This window comes from Diceros bicornis, chromosome 31, assembly GCF_020826845.1.
Source record: "Diceros bicornis minor isolate mBicDic1 chromosome 31, mDicBic1.mat.cur, whole genome shotgun sequence".
In the NCBI taxonomy this organism is placed as follows: domain Eukaryota; kingdom Metazoa; phylum Chordata; class Mammalia; order Perissodactyla; family Rhinocerotidae; genus Diceros; species Diceros bicornis.
This window is the reverse complement of record NC_080770.1, coordinates 621906-641807: the sequence shown is the minus strand read 5'-3', so window position 1 is coordinate 641807 and position 19902 is coordinate 621906. Positions and strand designations below refer to the sequence as shown.

The 19902-nt window shown below is 62.9% G+C and overlaps 1 protein-coding gene across 3 annotated transcripts in view; it reads left to right on the top strand.

Annotated features, from left to right (window-relative positions):
- The first annotated feature begins 6107 nt into the window (after window positions 1-6107).
- BRSK2 (BR serine/threonine kinase 2) overlaps window positions 6108-19902 on the top strand; it is a 70020-nt gene continuing 56225 nt past the window's right edge. For all 3 annotated transcript variants that reach the window (XM_058526062.1, XM_058526061.1, XM_058526060.1), the window contains exon 1: window positions 6108-6256. In XM_058526062.1, the coding sequence (XP_058382045.1) occupies window positions 6166-6256 (91 nt within the window). In that variant the 5' untranslated portion in view covers window positions 6108-6165. The remainder of the gene's footprint in view (window positions 6257-19902) is intronic.

Sequence of the window (19902 nt, the reverse complement as noted above, 5' to 3'; positions counted from 1 at the left end):
TGGGGGTGAAGGAGTAGGGGATGGGGAGTGGCTAGAAGAACTCTCTGCTCTCTCTGGACCTGGGAATGCAAACGGCAGCCAGGTCAGCTGCCCACCTGTACGACCACCTTCCCCCAGGAGGATGCTCAAGCCGCCTGGCGGCGGGCTGGCCCCAGGCCCCACTCCAGCTCTTCCTAGGCTGTGAGCACGTCTCCCCAGCTCACTTATGCCGTCCACCTGGGTCTCGTCATCCTCTGTGTGAGTCCCTGTCCGGGGTAGAGGGTCAGCAGCTGGAGCATGGACTGCCACCCCGTCTTTAACCCCGGTGCCCGTGGACCTCAGGCAGTGCGGAGTGCATGGATGGATGGATGGATGGATGGATGAATGGATCCATCAGCCCTCGGCCTCAGGAAACAAATGCAGGAGCAGGGGCCAGCAGCAGTTGTCCCCGGGCCTGGGGATGTCAGCGAGGAGGACAGGGCAGGAGGGTGGCAGAGGCAGAGGAGGTGGTTTACATGAGCCTGCACCTGCCCCATCACAGCCCGACGCTGGCAGAACTTGACGGGGACGTAGGCTGCACAGAGTGACACTTAAAGCCCCCCTGGCCGAGCTGCCGCCGCCTGCGTCTCCACCCTCAGCCCTGGCCACAGCCGCTCCGCTGCCTGTGCCTCTCGCAGAGGCCAAGTGTGCAAACCTTCTCCTTCCAGCACGTCCTCCTGTGGCCCGTGCTTGGGGCTGTGGGCCCTGGGAAGAGCTCGGTCCCTGCCTGCAGGAGCCTCTCCCAACTCTAGTATCATTGTCCACTCTGCTGTACACTCATGTCCTCAGGCAGCCCCAGCCTGCCTCCTCCAGGAAGCCCTTTCTCACTCACCTGCCCACAGCCAGTGGACCTTGAAAACAGGTGGAGAATATGGGTTTTCTCTCCCTACCTGGACCCTCGGCTCCTCAGGGCAGAACTCATTTTTGCTGGTCAGCTTTATTGAAGTAAAATTCACATGCAGTAAAATTGACCATTTTTATGGGTACAATTCGATGAGTTTGACAAATGCATACAGTCATGGTATAGGGCATTTCCACCACTCTAAAAGGTTCCTTCATGCCCTGTTGCCAGCAACCTCCTGTCCCCACCCTGGACCTGGCAACCACAATCTGCTGTCTGTAACTATAATCTTGCCTTTCCTATAATGTCATATAAATGCCATCATATGGTATGTTATCTTTTGAGACCAGACTCTCCCTCGGCAGGTTTTTGAGATTCATCCATGTCATGGCGTATCGGCAGCGTATCCTCTTCATTGTGGACTGTGCTCCACTGTGTGGATGACCGCAGCTTGTCCATCCAGTCACCCACTGAAGGACATTTGGGTTGCTTCTGATTTGGGGCAATTATAAATAAAGCCACTATGAACATTGGTACACAAGTTTTGTGGGGGCACAGGTTTTCATTTTCCTGGGAAAATACCTATGAGCGGGATTGTTGAATTGTATGGTAAATGCATGTCAAACTTTATAAGAAATTGCCCAACTGGTTTCCAAAGTGGCCGTACCATCTGCATTCCCATCAGCAACGTAAGGCAGTTCCTGATGCTGGAATTCTCTCCGATCTGTGGTGTTGTCCGCGTCCTGAATTGTAGTCATCCTAAGAGGTGTGTAGCGGAAGTTCATGGTGGTTTTACCTTTCCTGTGTCAGATGGCGAATCACATGTGCTTATCTGCCATCCATATCTATTCTCGGTTGAAGTGTTCTGCCCAATTTTCTAATCAAGTTTTCTTCTTGGGCTGGCCCGGTGCCGTGGTGGTTAAGTTCACATGCTCCACTTTGGCGGCCCTGGGTTCGTCGGTTTGGATCCCGGGTGTGGACCTATGCACCACTTATCAAGCCATGTGTGGCGGCATCCCATATACAAAATAGAGGAAGATGGTCACAGATGGTAGCTCAGAGCCAATCTTCCTCACCAAAAAAAAAAAAAATGTCTTCTTATTGAGTTGCAAGAGTTCTTTATATTTTCTGGATACAAATCTTTTATCAGAGATATGTCTTGCAAATATTTTCTCCCAATCTGTGGCTTTTCATTCTCTTTACAGTCTTTTGAAGCACAAAAGATTCTTATTATTTTTTTGTGTATGTGAGGAAGATCAGCCCTGAGCTAACATCTGCCAATCCTCCTCTTTTCGCTGAGGAAGACTGGCCCTGGGCTAACATCCGTGACCATCTTCCTCCACTTTATATGGGACGCCGCCACAGCATGGCTTGACAAGCCGCTCGTCAGTGCACACCCGGGATCATCTGAGCCCCGGGCCGCCGCATCGGAGCGTGAGCACTTAACCCCTATGCCACTGGGCCGGCCCCAAAAGATTCTAATTTTGATGAGGTCCAATTTATTATTTTTTAAAAACTTTATGGTTTGTGCTTTTTGCATCTTATCTAAAAAATCTTTGCTTAACTCAAGGACACAAAAATTTTCCCCTGTGTTTTATTCTAGAAGTTTTATACTTATAGCTCTTACATTTAGGTCTACGAGCTGTTTCTAGTTAATAGTTATTAATATTAGCGAGTTACTCTAGTTGATACATGTAGATAGTGCGAGGTAAGGTCTGGGGTCTTTATTTACTGTGGATGTCTAGTTATTTCAGTATCTGTTGTTGGAATGACTGTCCTCTCTCTCTACCTCTCAAAGGTAACTGTTGGGTTACCTTTGCACTATTGTTGAAAACCCGTTGCCGTGAATATAAGGATTAATTTCTGGACTCCAGCGTCATGCTTTGATGTATACATCTGTCTTTAAGCCAACACTACGCTGTCTTGGCTGCTGGAGCTTTATCATAAGACTTGAAATGAAATCAGGTGGTGAGTTCTTCTGTTCTTCTTCAGCATTGTCTGGGATTTCCTCGGTCCTTTGCATCTCTTTACAAATTTTAGAATCGGCTTATCAATTTCTAAAACAACAACAAAAAAGCTGGCTGTGGTTTTGCTTGACATCGTGTTGAATCTATGGATCAATCTGGGAAGAACTGATATCCTAACAATACTGAGTCTCAGAGCCCATGAACATGGTACAACTCTCCACTTAGGACTTTTTCAGTCTCTCAGGGGTATCTTATAGTTTTCTGTGCACAGGTTTCACTCATATTTTGTTAAATTTACCTCTGTCTCTCACAGTTTTTGATTCTATTTGTAAATGGCATTTGTTTTTATAATTTCCATTCCTGATTGTGTACTGTTGGGACACGGCAGCAGGATTTCCATACTTGGGCTTTGTGTCTTGTGACTTTGCTAGGCTCACTTGTTAGCTTTGGTAGGGTTTGGTAGCTTAGGATTTTCTACAGACAATAATGTCATCTGAGAATCAAGATCATTTTAATTTTTCCTTCCCAATCATATAAAAGTATAAAGTATAAGTTTTACTTTTTTTCCTTGCCTTATTACATTGGCTAGAGTTTCTAGCACAGAATCGAAATAAAGTGGTGATGGTGGGCATTTCTGCCTCATTCCCACTCAGTCTTTCACCACCAAGTGTGATGTCACCATGGGGCTTGTAGATTCCCTTTATTAGGTTGAAGGAGCGCCTTTCAGTCCTAGTTTACCAAGGTGTTATTTTTTAATCATGAATGGGTGTTGAATTTTGTCAAATGTTTTTTTTTCTTTGCTTCTGTTGAAATGATCGTGTGGCTTTTCTGTTTCAGATTGGTAACACGGTGAATTTCATCAATCGATCCTGAAATGGTAAACTCACTTTACACTCCTGGAATAAGCCCTGCTTGGTCATATGCATCCTTCTTTTTATACAATGCTGGCATCGATATGCTAACATTCTGTTAAGGATTTCTGTGTCTGGGCTCATGAGGGATACTGGACTTCAGCTTCTGTTTCTGGCCGTGGGCTTGTCTGGATTTGGTACCAGCATTATGATGGGGAGATGAGGCACTCTGTCGTGAATGTGTTGAGTTTGAGAATTTGTGCAACAGAGACAAGGAGACGTGCAGGAGGGAGCTGGCCCCCTGGCCCTGGAGCCAGGGCGAGGCTGGCAATGGTGATTCCGGAACGGGTGAGAGTGAGTGGACACAGTCACCTGGAGGACATGGAGAGGCAGGTAGAGGGGTCCCCCACGGACCCCTGAGAAATGTCAATGGGTACGGGCTGCACTGACATGGAGAAGTCTGAGAAGTGGCCAGAGAGGGAAGAAAAGACCCCAGGAGCCCAGGGGTGGGGTGGGAGTGGGGCAGTGGGAGTCTCGAGAGCCAAGAGTTTTAGCCCAGCAACATCCAGATAAGAACGGTCAAGAGGGCTGAGTACTGCCAAGGGCACAAGAGAGATGACAAGTCCTGTAGGCTGGGGAGGCCCAGTGACGGGGTGGGCACCCTTCCAGCAGAGTGAGGGTGGAGGCCATGTCCCCGGCAAGTGCCCCTCCTCGACGCACCTGGGCCAGCCACCGGTCCTCAGCCTGGCGATGGCCCTCACCCTCTTTTGTGCACCCTCCACTGCAGACTCCCGGTCTGCCTCCAGCCAGACCCCACTGCTGGAAAATTTCTCTAGTCCAAGGTCCCAAAAGCTCCTTAAATCCATCTACTCCCCCGCTCCAGCCTGGAGCTGAGCCTCTGTCTGCAGTGGTCCGTTTCATGCTGGGCCCCACACGGATAGGGCCTAACGGGCCTCGAGCAGCTTTTGAGGACCCTGCACATAAAGACCCGTTATCCACAGCCTTTAACGAAGTGAGTGGCAAGCAAGGGGCAGGAGGGACATGCAAGGGCGAGGGGGGCAGACAGTTGTTTCGAGGGCTGTCTCCTTCCTGAGCGGAGAAAGGGGAGAAGGAAATGCGGTCAGGCCCTCCCGGGGCGTTTCCTGAGTGCGCACGGCCCGCCCCAGGGCAGCAGGGCGGGGGTCATCCTGACGGGAGCGAGGGCCGTGCAGCCGGAGCCGCAGCGCAGAACCCGCAGGTGAGACCTGGCTCCGGGAGCTCGGCAGACTGGCCGCGTGCAGGGGCGCAGGGGCTCGTCGCGGGGTCCGGTCCCCGCCTCGCAGCCCCAGCCGGAGGAGCTCTCGGCCTCTGCCCCTCGGCAGACGCCCGCGTGGAGCCGCCCACTCACCGGGGTGGGCCTCCGGGGGAACGCCATGACCGCCCTGACCCCGCTGTGGACACACCCGGACACAGGGCGGAGGAGGCCAGCGCCCCGCACGGCCCAGGGCCGCAAGGTCACGGCCCAGCCACGCGCCCGCAGCGCTGCCGCCCGGGGAAGCGGACACTCCTTCCGACCGCAGGGGTCAAGGCCGGCGGGGCGGGCGAGGCGGGGCCGGGGCCGCAGACTGTCCACCCCCGATACCGCAGCCCCGCTGCCCGCCCGACCCCGCCCCGGCCCCTCCCGGCCTCGCCCCGACCCCGCCCAAACCCCATCTGACCTTGCCAGACCACGGCGCGCCCCCGCCCAGACCCCATCTGACCTCGCCCGAACCCACCCGGTCTCTCCCGGCCTCGCCTCGACCTCGCCCCGACCCCGCCCCGACGCCCTGCGACCCCGCCTCGACCCCACCGCGACACCATCCAGCCTAGCCCGACCACGCCCCGACCCCGCCCGGCCTCGCCTTCCCGAGTCCGGCTCCCCCCCCCGCCACCGCCCCCAGCGCTCACCTCTAGGGCGGGGCGGCGGGCGCGGACGCCGCTGATTGGTCGGTGCCGCTGATTGGCTGGCGCGGGAGCCACTCGCTGCCGCCGCTGCAGTCGGTTGCGCTCGTTCCGACTCGACTCGACTCGGCTCGTCTCGGCTACGCTCGTTCGGGCTCGGCTCGGCTCGGCTCGGCTCGGCTCGGCTCGGCTCAGCTCAGCAGCTCGGCTCGGCTCGGCTCAGCTCAGCAGCTCGGCTCGGCTCGGCTCGGCTCGGCTCGGCTGCGCGGCCGCGGGCGGACGGGCGGCGTGCGCGGGGGGCGCGGGGCGCGGGCCTCGGCGGCGGCGGCGGAAGCCTGGTCCCCCGCCCGCCGGTCGTCTCCAGAGGCGGAGGCAGCGCCGCGGGCCGGGCCGCACGAGCGGAGCGGGCGCGGGGGGCGGCGGCGCGGGGGAGGCGCGGGGGGCGCGGAGCCCGGAGCCGCCGACCCGGCCCAGCGGCGGACGGACGGACGGACGGACGCGGACGCGCGGCCCCTCCCTGCCGCCGCCGCCCGCCGGGGCGCCCACCCTGCCGGCGCGGCCCGGAGCGATGACATCGACGGGGAAGGACGGCGGGGCGCAGCACGCTCAGTATGTGGGGCCCTACCGGCTGGAGAAGACGCTGGGCAAGGGGCAGACAGGTGCGCGTCCGGGCGCGGGGACACGGGGACACCGGGGGGGCCGGGGCGCGGGGAGCCGGGGGAGCCGCGAGGCCGGGGCGCAGGGCAGGGCCGGGGCGCACGCGCCGCCGGGAGGCCGTGCCGACGGCGCCGGGCAGGCAGGGGGGCGCTGCCCCAGAGGGGGCTGCGGGCCCGGCAGCGGCTCCGGCCGGCGGCGCGAACAATGGGCGGCCGGGGCCGGGTCCCGTCGCGGAGCCCCCAGGCCGCGCGGCGGCGGTCGCCGGGCGCGGCCCAAGGACACGGGCGCGGACGGGGGCGCACTGCCCGGCCCGGCCAGCGCCCCTCGGCCCCGGTGCAGGTGCATTGTGCGCCCGAGCGCCCAGCCCATTGTGCCGCGGAGGAGGGGGCTGAGCGGCGCCCATCTGCCGTCTGCCGCGGCCTCGCTAATAGGCGTGCTGCCCGAGCAGCTGCGTCCTGGGCCGCGCGCCCCCGCCGCGACCCCCAGCTCCGGGCGGCTGGCGAGCAGGGAGGCCGCCGTGCCGGTCTGCGGGCCCCCCAGGCCACCCTGCCCAGGCCGGGACCTCCCTCCGCCGTGGGAGTGGGAGAGCGGCCGGGCCACTCAGAGGGCTGGACAGCGCCTTTCTCTCCTCCCGGCCTCTGCTCGGCACGTCTGCGACATTGCGCTCCCCCGGGGGAGGGAGAGGGAGGCTGGTGCTGGGCCCGACCGCGGATCCCGGGCCGCGGCGGCTCCCAGGCCGTGGATCCCAGACCGGCCTACGGGAGGAGGAGGGGGCTTCCCGGCTGATCCTGGCTGTCTTTCCGGTGATCAGGTTAGGTCCCAGCCCAGTGGCCAGTCCCCTCATCTGGCCGGCCAGGCGTTCACAGAGTGGCTTTGTGGGAGGCTGGGCTCAGCCATTTTCTTTCTTCTCCCAGGATGGGCCTCTCCTGGCAGCCCAGAGGTCCGATTGGCACTGACTGCTTCTCCCTGACTCTCTGGGAAGTTCCTTAGACCTGGGGCAGGCAGGGGAGCCGAGGAAGGGAGAAGGAGGGTGCGGCAGGGCTGGGCACACCCGGCTGGTGCAGGGTGGAGGCTCAGGAGGGAGCCGCTCTGGCCAGGGATGCTGCAGCCCTCCCCAAACCCCTCCAGGGTGGCCCGGAGGCGGAGCTGGAGGTGGTGTTTGGGAGGAAAGTGGGCCAGGCCCCGGGCTCTCCGGGGAGGGCAGTGGCTGTGATGTTACTAAGGCAGAGCACACGAAGGTGTCTGTGGTGGGGGGCTGCCCCCTCTCACCCTGGGCAGACAGCCCGGTGCCAACTGCTGAGGCACCGAGGGGCCCCTGGCAGTAGGGCGGTGCTGTTGGGAGTGGGGGTGGCATGGCCCTAGGTTTGAGGAGGAGACGGCAGACAGCTGGTGTTCAACTGAGTTCAAAATACGCATGTGTCCTCAGAGGAACAACTGTAGTTGGTGAATCCCTGGAGGGGGAGGGGCTTGGGGCAGCAGAATGCGGGAGGCAGTGAAATAATCTAATTATCATCCCAATAAAATGTTATTATAAGGAAACGTCAGTGTATAAGTGATGACAGCAATGAATTATCTGCCTGCCGCGCTGTGCGCCGGCCTCCGTGGGTAGGGGCTGGTCTCCGTCCCGTTCATGGAGTTATACTGTCGTATAGTTAATTACAGGAGGTTTCCACTGTAATTAACAGTAATGAATAAAAAGGATGTGCCGTGTGTGTGTCAACAGCTCACTGCCACGTGATGTTTAGACAGCAGCTCCGAGTGCACACAGACCAGCAGCCGCTCTCCTCCAGCCCCCCTCCCCTTTGAGTGGAACTGGTTCTTGGTCTAGTTGGGGCCCCCTCCCTGAGGCTCTGTCCTCCTGTGTTCCTTCTGGCCTCACTGAGTGCTTCAAGCTGCCACGCGAGATTCTGAAGGTTACCATGGTCAGAGCACCTGCTTCCCAGGAAGGCTGGAGAGGAGACTGTCCTGTTGGTGCCTGTCTCTCAGTCCCTTCTGTGGAAGGGTAGTCTGGAGTTTGGTGGACATGGGGCCTCTGGGTGCGCCGGGCCTGGCCACTCTGTTTGCTGGCAAGTCTTCGGCACCAAGTGCCAAGACAGTTGCAATTTCCCAGGCCTGTCCTTTTGCTCCAGAGATAAAACGTCTGACCTTATCTGGGGGCCAGGCTTTCTGCCAGGAGACCTCAGTGGGAGAATGTGCAGCTGAACTTCCGTGTGCACCTCCCTCTCTGGATAGTCCGATCCTGCTGGTGAGCCCGGGGCGTGGTGGGGCCACACAGTTGGCACCTTAACTCCAGCCTAGCTGTCCTTGTCTCTTGGGCGACAGTTCACCTCTGTCCTTCTTCGCTTGTGACCTGCCCGCGTCCTGTGAAGTGGGAACTGCAGTTGAGAGGGAGACGTCTGGATGGCTGTGAGCTGGGTGGCTGCAGGTGGGCCCTTAGCCCATCTGACTCAGGCATCCTGGCCAATCTGGCCCAAGCCAGGGCCTGTGGAAGGTGGGCCCACTGCTCTGCCCCGAAACGCTGCTTTGGGGAATCGGATGCGGAGTGGGGGGTGCCACCAGGTGTGGAGTGCAGGTGTGGGCAGAGCCGGCTGGCCACCTCTCTGTTGGCTGGCAGCGTCCGGGTTACACTTTCTACTGCATCTTTTCAGTGGCCGGTGGTACTGTTTTGCTTGTGTGGCTTTGTCAGGCTCGGCGAGCGGATTTTGCCTCTCACGTTGGTGTTGGACCTCCTCATCGGGGCCAGCATGGCTGTGGTCGCACGGTCATCTCCCTTCTTCCCGGGCGTCTCCTCTGTGCAGCTGTCCTCGATGGCCCAGTGTCACCTCTGCAGGCAGCCCCAGGGAGGCCTCCGCCCCAGCCGTGCATGGTTTCTGGTCGAGGGATGGGGCCTTCGGGGTCTGCTGGGGGGCAGGTGTCACCGTGCAGGGTGGAGTCCACTGCCCAGGCTCTGCCTGGCCTCCCCCAATCCGGGAAAGCCTTCTTCAGTGGGGGTGGGGTCACCCCCAGAGGGTCCAGGCAGGGCCTGGGCAGGTCCAGGAGGGATGTTGCATAGGCCGTGTGGCCTTCATCCCTCCAGCCCCATTAGGAAACAGCAGGGCACGGCCCTGCCCAGACCAGAACACAGCAAGCCTGGGTGGGGCTCAGCTCCCGTAGGCCAGGAGGACCTCCAGCGGGGAGGAGGAGGACCACAGCCTCTGTGAGCTGTTCTCGGAGCCGGGGTCCACAGTAGGATGTGGAGTCTACCCTGGGAAACCCATCTCCGGTGGGTGGGAGATGAGGGGAGGTCGGGGGGCAAGGCTTTCAGGTGAGGGGTCAGTCAAGCTAAAGAGAGAAGATAGGAGTGAGGGGGCCACCCTGCAGCCCACCTTGCTTGGCTCGCAGGCTGGGGGGTGGGCCGGGGGAAGAACCTGAGCTGCTAGGCCGAGGGAGCTGGGATGTCCCCTCCATGCTCTCAAGGGACCTTTAGGAGAATTAATGTGGGGTGCTGGTGGCAGGCAGTGTGGAGAGGAGGCCTGGAGTAGGAGGAGCTGGTGAAGATGGGACAGGTGAGAGAGGGTGAGACAGGTGAGCTGGGAGGAGAGACAGGTGAGAGAGGGAGAGATGGGTGAGAGGAGAGAGAGATAGGTGATGGGGGAAGACAGGTGAGAGAGGGCGAGACAGGTGAGCGGGACGGAGAGTCTGGCAGACGCTGGGGTGACCCATGCCCAGGTCAGAGCAGGATAGGGAGGCAGAGCCAGCGGCAGAGGTGGGAGGGGAGGGACCTGGGGGACGAAGCGGGTTTTAGAAGATTGAGTGGAAGAAGGGAGCTTGTGGGCCAGCAGTGGCTGCAGCGTGGTGGCCCTGGGGGTGGGGCGGGGGCTGGCGGAGGAGCCGCTGGCGGTACCCGAGGAGGGGAGGAGGAGTGAGCCTGCCTGCGTGGGCAGAGGGGCTGGGCCGGGGTGCAGTGGCAAAGGTGGACAGAGCAGGGTGGCTGCCGTGTGCTGCCTGCCTGTCTGACGGTCGCGTTGCCCCTTGCTGTGAGTCCAGAGCCTTCCCACTCTGTGCAGCAGGCCGCCTGCGTCTGTCTAACCCATTTTACAGGCCAGGAAACAGGCTCAGAACTCACAGGTATGGTCAAGGGTGGCAGCTCGTGGGGACGGAAGGAGAGCCCACAGTCCGCTCCCTGCACGGGGGGCTTGGTTCAAAAGTTCCAGGATCCTATTCTCAGTCAGCTGTAGGCAGAGCTCCTGTCTCCCCGACCCCCGCCGAGTGGTTGGAAAGGCCTGTGAGGTGTCGCTTGGCCCCCCACCCCACAGATGCCACTCCAGCCCTCCTGCACAGACCCCCCTCAGGAAACCTCCCTGCCCAGGCTGAGAGTGGCCCCACTTGGCTGCCCCTGGCGATGCCAGGCAGCTCTGCATAGAGGTTCCCAGTTGATGGGGTCACGCCCTGAAGGTCAGGAAGTTTCTCACAGGTAGGGATGGGCAGGTCCAGAGGGTGGGCAGAGCCCTTGGACCCCGGTCCCAGAGTCCCCTGCCCACCGTGACCTGCCAAGGCTCTGAGCACCTCTGAGTTCTTGCAGGTCCTGCCTGCCTCACCACTGGCGGCAGCGACAGGCTCTGAGGGCCTGTGGGATCCATCTGCCCCCAGAAGGGCAGGCCCGGTGGAAGACTCTCAGGGCCCGTGGGAGCCGTCTGTCCTGGGAGGGGAGGCCCGACAGAGGGCTCAGTTGGGCTGAAGCATGAGGGGAGAAGTGCTCTTTGCAGAACCGGGTGCTGCCCGGCCGTGGCTCTGGCTCTGGCTCTGTCTACACTGTGGGTTTTCTGCAGGAAGCATTGAGGCCCGGTGGCCCGCCACCGCCAGGTTTCCCAGCCTCATGCAGGAACAGCAAGTCATCTGTGGTTTGGCCTCTGCCCCCCATGTCCAGGGCACAGAGTGGTCTCCAGAACCATTTGGGGATGGGGCGCTCCCGGCTGCATGGGCAGAGGCAGAGGCAGAGGCAGAGCCAGACGGGGTCTCACTTTCCACAAGAAGCTTGGCCCACACTGGCCACGGCCCCCAGGCTCTGAGGGGACTGTTTCCAGCAGAACCTCACACAGCTCTGGGGGTGAAAGCTGGACACCCAGCCACCCTGGACTGTGCTTGGGGCAGAGGAGCAGAGGGGCCACGGGGTCTGAGGGGCCTCAGGTCCCACCCCATCCCTGGCCTGCCTGAGGGTGGCCAGGCGCGTGCCAGTCCCCGCTGGAGGCTGATGGGCTTGCCCGTGCGCGTGGGGTTGCATGTGGACTGTGCCTCCGGGGCTGCCTCCCTGTGCGCCCCCCGCCTCCCACCTCTCCCCAGCCAGCCATCTCAGGACTGCAGGAGCGGGGGAGGGCGGTGCCGCAGGACAGCAGGGTCCCCTGCTGCCCTACCAGCAGCTAGCCGGCACTGGCCGGGGCCTGCTCCTGGACGTGGGCCCGGGCGCGCGTGCCCCTTCCCACCTCTCTGCACCTTTCTCTGGTGATTTCTTCTCCTGGTTTTCGCCCCCGGTGTTTGTCTGTGGGGCGACCCCTGGGCCTGAAAACGTGAGAGGAGGGGAAGAGGGAGGGAGAGGGGTGGATGGGAGAGGGGGACGAGAAGGAGGGAAGGACGTCGGAGGCAGGTGTGGGTCAGACGGCAGCGCCGTCCACATCCTCTGCCTGAGCATGAGCCCGGCACTGTGCTTGGCAGGGTCTGTGTGCCTGGAGCAGGCAGGTCCTCCCGCGGCCGAGGCCGGACGCTGAGGACGGCCCGAGTCTGCCGTGCTGCCCGCGTCTGTGGACGCTGTTGGAGGGTACACGGCTGGCGCTCTCCAGGAGCAGTTAGGGCCCTTCCAGGTCACCTGGTGCTCTGGTTTGGAGAGCACCTGTGCCTTCGAGGCCACCGGACACAGAACTAGCTTCTTTGGGGATTGGGGAGGAGTCCGCCCCGCAGCTGGGTGGCCGCGCCCAGAGAGGAGTGGCCAAGCACTGTGTCCATGGGCCACCCACACCCACTGCTGTGGGGCTGTGCCCGGAGCTCCCAGACTCCGGGGGCCCTCCCAGCCGACGTCCGCCTGTGGTGGACATGTCCCGCAGTCTGGGGCTCCTTGGAAGAGAGGACACTTGCACTCCCTGGGGACCTAAAGGGATGCCACATGCATCTCCAGCCCTTGTGGCGGGAGAGGGGCCCGGCTGCCCGCCTATGGCCCCGTGTACTCCCCACGCAGGGTTGCCTGTCCGGCTGCACTGCCAGGGCCCATAGCCATCACCCCTAATGGGGTGGTTCTATGCCACTGGTCCTGGAGCCTCAGCCCAGGGACAGCCCACCGGGGCTCTGGTGCTGAGTAGCTGAGGGATTTGAGCCTCAGGCCCCTATCTGTAGGGCAGAGTTTCCCCCAGCTTCTGTGAGGCTCTGACGGCTGGGAACAATCTGGGGGCAGGTCTGCATGGGGTCCGGAGAGGACAGCAGTCCGGCATCTGTCAGGCTGTCAGGCCCATCTGGGGTCTCAGGGGAGGAGAGGGACGCCTCGCTCCTTGGGGCGAGGATTCTGCAGGAAGCACTCTCGGACGTGGGGAGCTCACGTCTCCTGATGGCTACTCTGATGGAGCCCGCCCCAGTGCCAGGCCTGGTCAGCCCCGCAGTCATCTGGGGGCTGGCTGATCTGTCCAGGCCACATAGTACTGGGTGGCAGGCCCAGGGAGGGCTTCCATGAGCCTGGTGCAAAGCCCCGGGTCCTGGCCAGGGATGGCCGAGCTGCCACCAGGTCCATCTGAGGCCTTGCCCCAGGGGTGCTGGCCGGCCAAGCAGGGCTGCCCCAGGCCAGCTGCCTTGGACTCTGGACAGATGGAGGCACGGCCGGGGCAGAGGCCGCAGGGACAAAGCAGGGATTGTGTGGGGCCCTGAGAGGCAGCCCGGGCCTTGTTCTGCAGTCTCTGAGGGGCCAGTGTTCTGGAGGCGGGCAGCTGGGAGCCCCGCAGGACAGCGCTCTGCAGGACAGCCCCCTGCAGGACGGTGCTCCTCAGGTGCAGCTCAAGGGAACAGTCCTTTTCTTCCTGCGTGTCCCGCGTTCCTCCCTCTGGGCCCAGGAGGCAGCGCCTCTGGGTGGATAGCAAAGGTCTTGAAGGTCAATGCGTGTAGACCGCTGCATGGCGTCCTGGGGACACCCACGCTGGCGGGAGGGCCAGCCTGTGAGGACAGAGGCCTCTCCAGGCAGCTGCTGCATCCTCGTCTGTGCAGAGGCCTGGGGCTGGCTGCCCCTGCTCGCGGGCCTGGCCGAGGGTGAACTGAAGATTCCGGGGCCTTGTGGTTCTGGGCTGGGGTGGGGAGGGCCCCTGGGAGCAGGGCTCATAGCCTCTGTGGTGATGGAAGTGCCCCAGGGCACCCACGACATTGCCGCCCAGTCTGGGATCAGGCTGTGCCCGGGGGGTCCTGGAGGGCAGGGCTGGCCTTCCTGGCCCCAGGGAAGAGGTGGGAGGGCAGCCTGGCCGGCTGCCTGTGTGGCCTCAGTGCCGTAGCTGGGGGCTGCGGACATGTCAGGCTGCTGCTCCATTTAAGTGCCGTGGGCAGTTTGCGGTGGCAGTGGGAGGCTGCCCGGCCAGGAATGTGGCATCAGTGAGGGGTGGCTTGGCCAGCGTGCCCCGGGGGACTCCAGAGTTGCTGGACAGCCACTGGCTTGGGCCAAGGACCAGGATGGGAGGAGGCTGGGGAGGCAGGGCCTGGTGGGCCTTATGCCTGGGAATCTGACAGGTCCGTCCCCGTGACCTGCTTTGACCTGGACCACAGGTCACAAGGCCAGAGTAAGGGTGATGCTGGGGATGCTGCCTGGGCTGGCCTGGTTGGGGGCTTACCTGGCTGGCTGGTTCCCTGGGCAGGAGACCTCTCACATGGGCCCGAGCTGAAACAGGAAAGGCGCTGGCTGTAGGTGGCCACTGGGCAGGGGGCGGCCGGGTACTTGTGGCACTCGTCCCGTCTGAGACATGGGGTTCAGCTTCCTTGGGTGGTGACACTTGCCCCAAGCTGGAGGCCGGGGCACAGGTGGGCAGGACAGTCCCAGGTCTGCAGAGGCCAGTGAAGCCCCCTCCCTGGTTGGGAGCCGCAGGCTCCGCTGGTCCCTCTCCCTGACCCCCTCCGCCCGTCCGGCTGAGGGCCTGGGCTGTGGCCTGGGCAGCCACGTTGGGCAGGTTTCCTTCCTGAAAGGGAAGGGGCTGGCGCTTGGCAGGTGTGCCCAGGGGTGCGGGGAGCCCCAGGGTGCGAGCGTGGCCCTGACGCCTGTGGTGAGGGGCCCGGGGCTGTCCAGCCCCCTGCTCTGCGGTGCGCGTGGCTGGGTGTGTGTGAGGGGATCAGCATACCCTCAGTCAGCCCCACGCAGTCAGGAGGGAGCTGAGCAGGCCGCCCCGTCCAGGCCTGCTCTGACCACCTCTCAGGAGTCAGCAAGAGGGTGCAGAGCATTTGTGACTGGCCAGGGCCTCTGGGGTCAGCCTGTGTGCAGAGCCCCCTGAGGCAGGGCCCCCACGGGGTGTTTGGTAAAGAGCCCAGAGTGCTGTCAGATAGTCACGTGTCTCCATGCCTCAGTTTCCCTGTTTTGGCTCTGGTGTGATGGGTGAGCCCACGAGGGGCAGTGCTTGTTGGGGCTGAGCAAGGGGCCTGGCGTGGCTGCTGTGGCCAGGGTCACCCTCGGGCTGTGTGCGGGCCAAGGTGCCTGAGAGTGGGCTGGGCCTGCGCCCAGCCTGCTCTGGGGAGGAGCCGTGGGGAGGAGGGAGGACAGATGGCTGTCGTGTGTGCTTACCCCCTCGGCAGGGGATTTCGTGGGGCTCTTGTTTGGGGGCGGCGAGCGGGGAGAGCAGATGGGGATTGTGAAGCCAGGCCGAGCCAGCTGTGCTGGGCCAAGGGGTTCTGGGGGGCACAGTCCTGGAGCCCCTGGTGGGTCCCAGACTGGTGGCTGCCCCACCCTGCAAGCTCTGGGCTGGGGAGGGGCTCGTCCTGTCCCTTCCCTCTGCACACGGTGCCACAGTGCCCTGGATGTGGCCCTGCTCTGCCCAGGTCCCCGTGGGCTGGCCTCTCCCACCCAGCCTGCTGCCGTCTGGCCAGCGGCTTTCTTTGTCCCGAGGCCCACCAGAGGTGGCCGTGTTGGCTCCTGGGACTGCACTTGGGGCCATTGTGGGAACGGCTTCTGGCTTTCATCTTCTACGGGCATCCTCAGACACTAAGTGGAGAGAAAAGCGCCCTGGGCCCCATGAGCCCACCCCAGCCTCAGCCAGACAGCCCATTTCACTTCACTCCCTCAGGATCTGGAGGCAAACTCCAGACATCATTCACCTGGGTTCTGGGCCTGTCCCCGCTGGGGGCTGTTCCCGGGGCCCTCACCCTCCATGTCACCCCGGGGCCTGGGCGTCGGCCGTGGCAGGTCCGGTGGGCTTGGGGATCTGCATTCTGAGTCTCCAGTGAGGCTGACGTTCGCGGGACCCCACTTGGAGAGAGAACCGCGTGTGATTGTGACCTGTCCCATGCCTCATTCCGACCCGCAACCTCAGTGTGATGGTGGTGTGGGCACGGTTCTTCAGTCCATGGATCCTCATTGGTTGGTGCTGGTACAGGACGGGGCACAGCAAAATACAGACCTGGCCCTGCCTGGGGCAGTGGGTCTGCCCAGTCTGGAAGCTTCCCCGCATGTCGCGCTCACAGGGGACCATCAGGAGCTGGAATGGGGGCCAGGCAGCGTGAGACCCCTGCACTGTCCACCCAGGAGAGACCCTCGCTGGTCCACGCCAGCAGCCTGCGGCCCCCCTGCAGCCTGAGGCCACCCCTCCCTGAGTCTCCAAGCCCTCTGGTGGTGCCCCCATCTCTGTGGCACCCTCCTGGGGGGCGCATTTGGGGGTGAGGCTAGGGCAGCTTGCTGGCCACACCCTGACCCAGAGGCCATCAGGACTAGGAGAGACCCGCCCTGTGCCCTGTTCCTGAGGTGGGGGACCGAGGGGCCTGAGTTGGTCCTCCAGCTGGGGCTGGGCCCTTTCCCTGGGAAGGCCAGCGGCCTGTGGGCAGGGAGCTGTCCAGCGTGGCCGTGCTGAAGTCTGCAGCTGCCGCTCCCCGCTCCCCGCGTTAGCAGTTACTCTCCAGCCTCTGGTGTGGCTGGGCGGGCCCGTGGGAAGGTCTAGGGGTCTTTGGCAAGTCCCTGCACCAGTCTCCCGGCTATGGGACTTGGGTTCTGTGCCAGCGAGGGGCGGGAGGTGGAGGCTGCCTGGTGCAGCAAACTCCGTGGCGGCTTGAGTCCCCAGCCCTGGCTGGTGGGCTCCCAGGAGAGACCCCGGCCCCCAGTCCCCCTTGGCAGAAGGAGCTGGTGGCCAGTTGTCCTGGGGCTGCCACTGCCTCACTGGGGGTGAAGGGAGGGCCAGGGCCCCACAGAGCTGCGAGCGTGAGTGCCTCCCGCCCTCCAAGGCTGCTGGTACCAGGGAGCCTTCTCTGGCTCTGGGGGTGATCTGAGGAGACTTCCCAGGGCAGCCCCTGGCATCGTTCTGACGCTTGACTAGTGTCTCTGAGGTGACAGGAGCTGCTGCAGGAAACCCTCCTGCCCGGGCTCCCTCAGGCATGCCCACTGCCCTGGGTGTGGGTGCCCCCTGGGTGTGGGTGCCCCCCGGGTGTGGGTGCCCTCCAGGTGTGGGTGCTCACCCCTGGGTGTGGGTACCCCCCTGGTGAGGGTGCCCCCCAGGTGTGGGTACCATTGGGGGCACAGAGCAGCCTGGGAGGCCTTGGCAACCTGGCCCCGTGCTCTGGAGGCTGTGGGTGCCCTGCATTGTGAGGGCTCCCTGGGGAGGGGCAGGCACACTGTAAAGGGTCTGGTCCACACCAGCCAGTGTGTCTCCTGCCTCACTCCTGGGTCCCCTTGTTTTGGGGGACCTGTGGCCCCAGGTAGATGAAAAGTAGGAGTTCCTGCAGAATGCTGGGACATCAGTGGATGGCCTTGGGGGGGCCGAGGGGGGAGTCCAGCAGTGGGCTGGACTCTGGGCCATCCCCTCTGAGTTAGAGGTCTGCTTGCCTGAGCCCACACCTCAGGGGACAGAGATGTGATGGGAGTGACGGTGCTGGGTGCTACCCTTCTGTCCCCACCGTGGAGCCCCTCATACACACAGGGAGGGTCCTCTGGAGCCTCGGAGTCTGCACCTACAGCACCCTCCTTGGGCCTGGGTGTTGGAGGGAATTGGGCCTGGACTCGGAAAGCCAGGCTCCCAGCCCCCATGCCCACCAAACCCTCCCACCCAAAACCACCATCCTAGGCTAACTGGGGGAGGCCGAGGGGGCAGTGACTGGACCGTTTGGAAGGAACGAGGCCTCAGGGTAGAGGAGGGAGTGTGTCCTGTTGCTGGGGGGCTGCTGGGCTGGTGGAGAGCGAGGGTTAGATGCTGGTTTATCTCTAGATTGGAGGTTTGCTGACTCTAAACCCCAAATCCCAAGGGATTTATAACTAATCATAAAGTGTCACAGATGGGGCACCCTCTAACAGATGCTGCGGGGCGACGGACGTGGGCTGCATCGGCCTGGGTGGCAGGACGGTCGCGTCGGGGGCTTGGCGGGGGTCTGCGGGGCAGTCCAGTCAGATTCACTTCTAGCTTTGCTGCTGGCCCCGTGGGGGTATGCCGCGTCCTCGGTGTCCCCAGAGAGCTCGGCTGCTGTCCTTGGTGCCACCCCACGGAGGCGAGGACAGGCCCACGTCCATGCCCTCCCCCCCCGGGTCCCTCCACCTGTGGGGCGCCCAGACCCACGTTCCACAGCTTACATTTGGGGTCAGCCAGCCATGGCACCTCTGACATCGGGGGCCCTCTGTTGTGCTGCCCCCTCCACATACACACCCTCCTCTGGCGTCCGTGCTGCCCTGGTGTCTGCAGGAGGGGGATGTGGAGCCCAGTTGGGTCACTTGGGGTCAGTGGTTGTCCCCACACCCAGAGACCCAGAGAGGTGGCCACTCCCTACCACAGGCTACACTGTCCCTTGTCCATGGGTCACCATGAGGACCACTTCTCTGCCAGGGTAACGCTGGTGATGCCCCCAGCAGAGCTGGGGCAGATGGGCAGCAGGGGAGTCAGACTGAAGGCCATGTCTGGGTGAGGGCCTGGGGGAGCAGGCCTGAGTCGGCCAGTGCTCTGGGCCTCTGGAGATGCTCAGGGCCTGGTGGGGACCTGGGGCCTGAGTCCTTGACCTCAGTGTCTCACTCTCTGCTCCTTCCACCAGGGCTGCAGCATCCCAAGTCACCCCTGTTGGGTGGCCTCTGGGTGACAGTCCCAAGTGACAGTCACACAGGGTCCTCCGCAGCCTGAGGCCTGGCTGGTAGTCCCCTCCATGCTGCTGAGGGAGGTGCCGTTTCCTGGCCGGCGGACACCCAGGGCACCTCTGGGAAGCTGGCTGGCCTCTGTGTCGGGGACAGTCCTTACCTGGGCGGAGACCCAGTGGGCAGCCAGAGCCGGGGGAGGAGTCCCTGCTGGTCCAGGCTCGGTCCGGGGCTCCAGCTGCCCGCCCCACGCCCACTGCAGGAGCCCGTCACCGAGCCTCGGGGGAGAGCCCGCGTGTCCCTCAGCAGGGCTGCAAAGTGCAGCAGTGGACCTCTCTGCCTAGGGACATCCTCAGCGCTGTGTGGCTGGCCCCTCACTGGGCTCTGTGAGGGTCCACTGGGGGAGCCAGGCCCCCCGAGAGTGGCTGGTGGCCATGGGCGCGTTCCCCGGGTGCTGTCTCAGGGTCTGTGTGCTTTCTCACTGGGCCTTGGGAATTCTCCACTTGGGCGAGTCCTGCTGTACCTGGGGTGCAGGCCAGCACCCATCCCCACCGGGGCACCTGCTCTCTTGGACACCATGTGGCCTCTACCCTGGCGGGACCAGCAGCCCCTGACACAGCGTGGGCGTGCAGGGCAGGGCCGGCAGCTCGGGGCAGGGGCAGGGCAGGTGTCGGCGGTGTTTGGGGAGCAGGGTGCCTCTCCTCCTCTTCTTGCCCAGGAGCCCTGGTGGGCTGGCAGGACGATATTGGGTTGTCTGGTGTGTGTGGCTTCAGGACAGGTGGCCACCCGGTGGCATTTGGGTACGGGACTTCATAAACCAGGCCTGTGCCCAGCAGGCCAGCGCAGAGACTGACCTGCAGGTTTCCAGGTAGAAAGGAAATGTGTGCGTGTGCTGAGCGCCGGCCTGCAGTGGGTGCTGGAGGTGGGGAGGAGGCGCCTGGGACAGGTTCCACTGCCTGGCTCAGGGTGCTGGGGGCAGAGGCCCACGGGGTCAGGAGGTCAGGGCAGCAGCCCCAGGGACTCGAGCAGACCTGTGGGGCAGGGAGCAGCAGGCCCGAGGTTGTGTGTTGGCAGGCATGGCACATCGGGGGAGGAGCCTCTCTCGTTCTGGGGCCTCGTGCCCATTCTCGCCAGCCGGGTGGCAGGGCCCTCAGCCCGGCCCCTCCGGCTGCAAGTCCGAGTACCAGCCCCGAGAAGGGAAGAGGTGGCAGAGGCGACGTCCTGCCCTGGCTCCGTAACTGTGGACAGTTCCGAGCGGGCCGGCGGGCCTCCTGGAAACAGTCAAGGAGTTCGGGGGCAACGCTGATGCAGGACGGGAGGATGGGGTGATGGCGTGGGCGGGTGGGTCTCTGCCTTTCTCCTCTCTCCCTTTGTCCTTCCGAGCAGGCTGCCCGCTGCCCGCTAAGCAGGTTC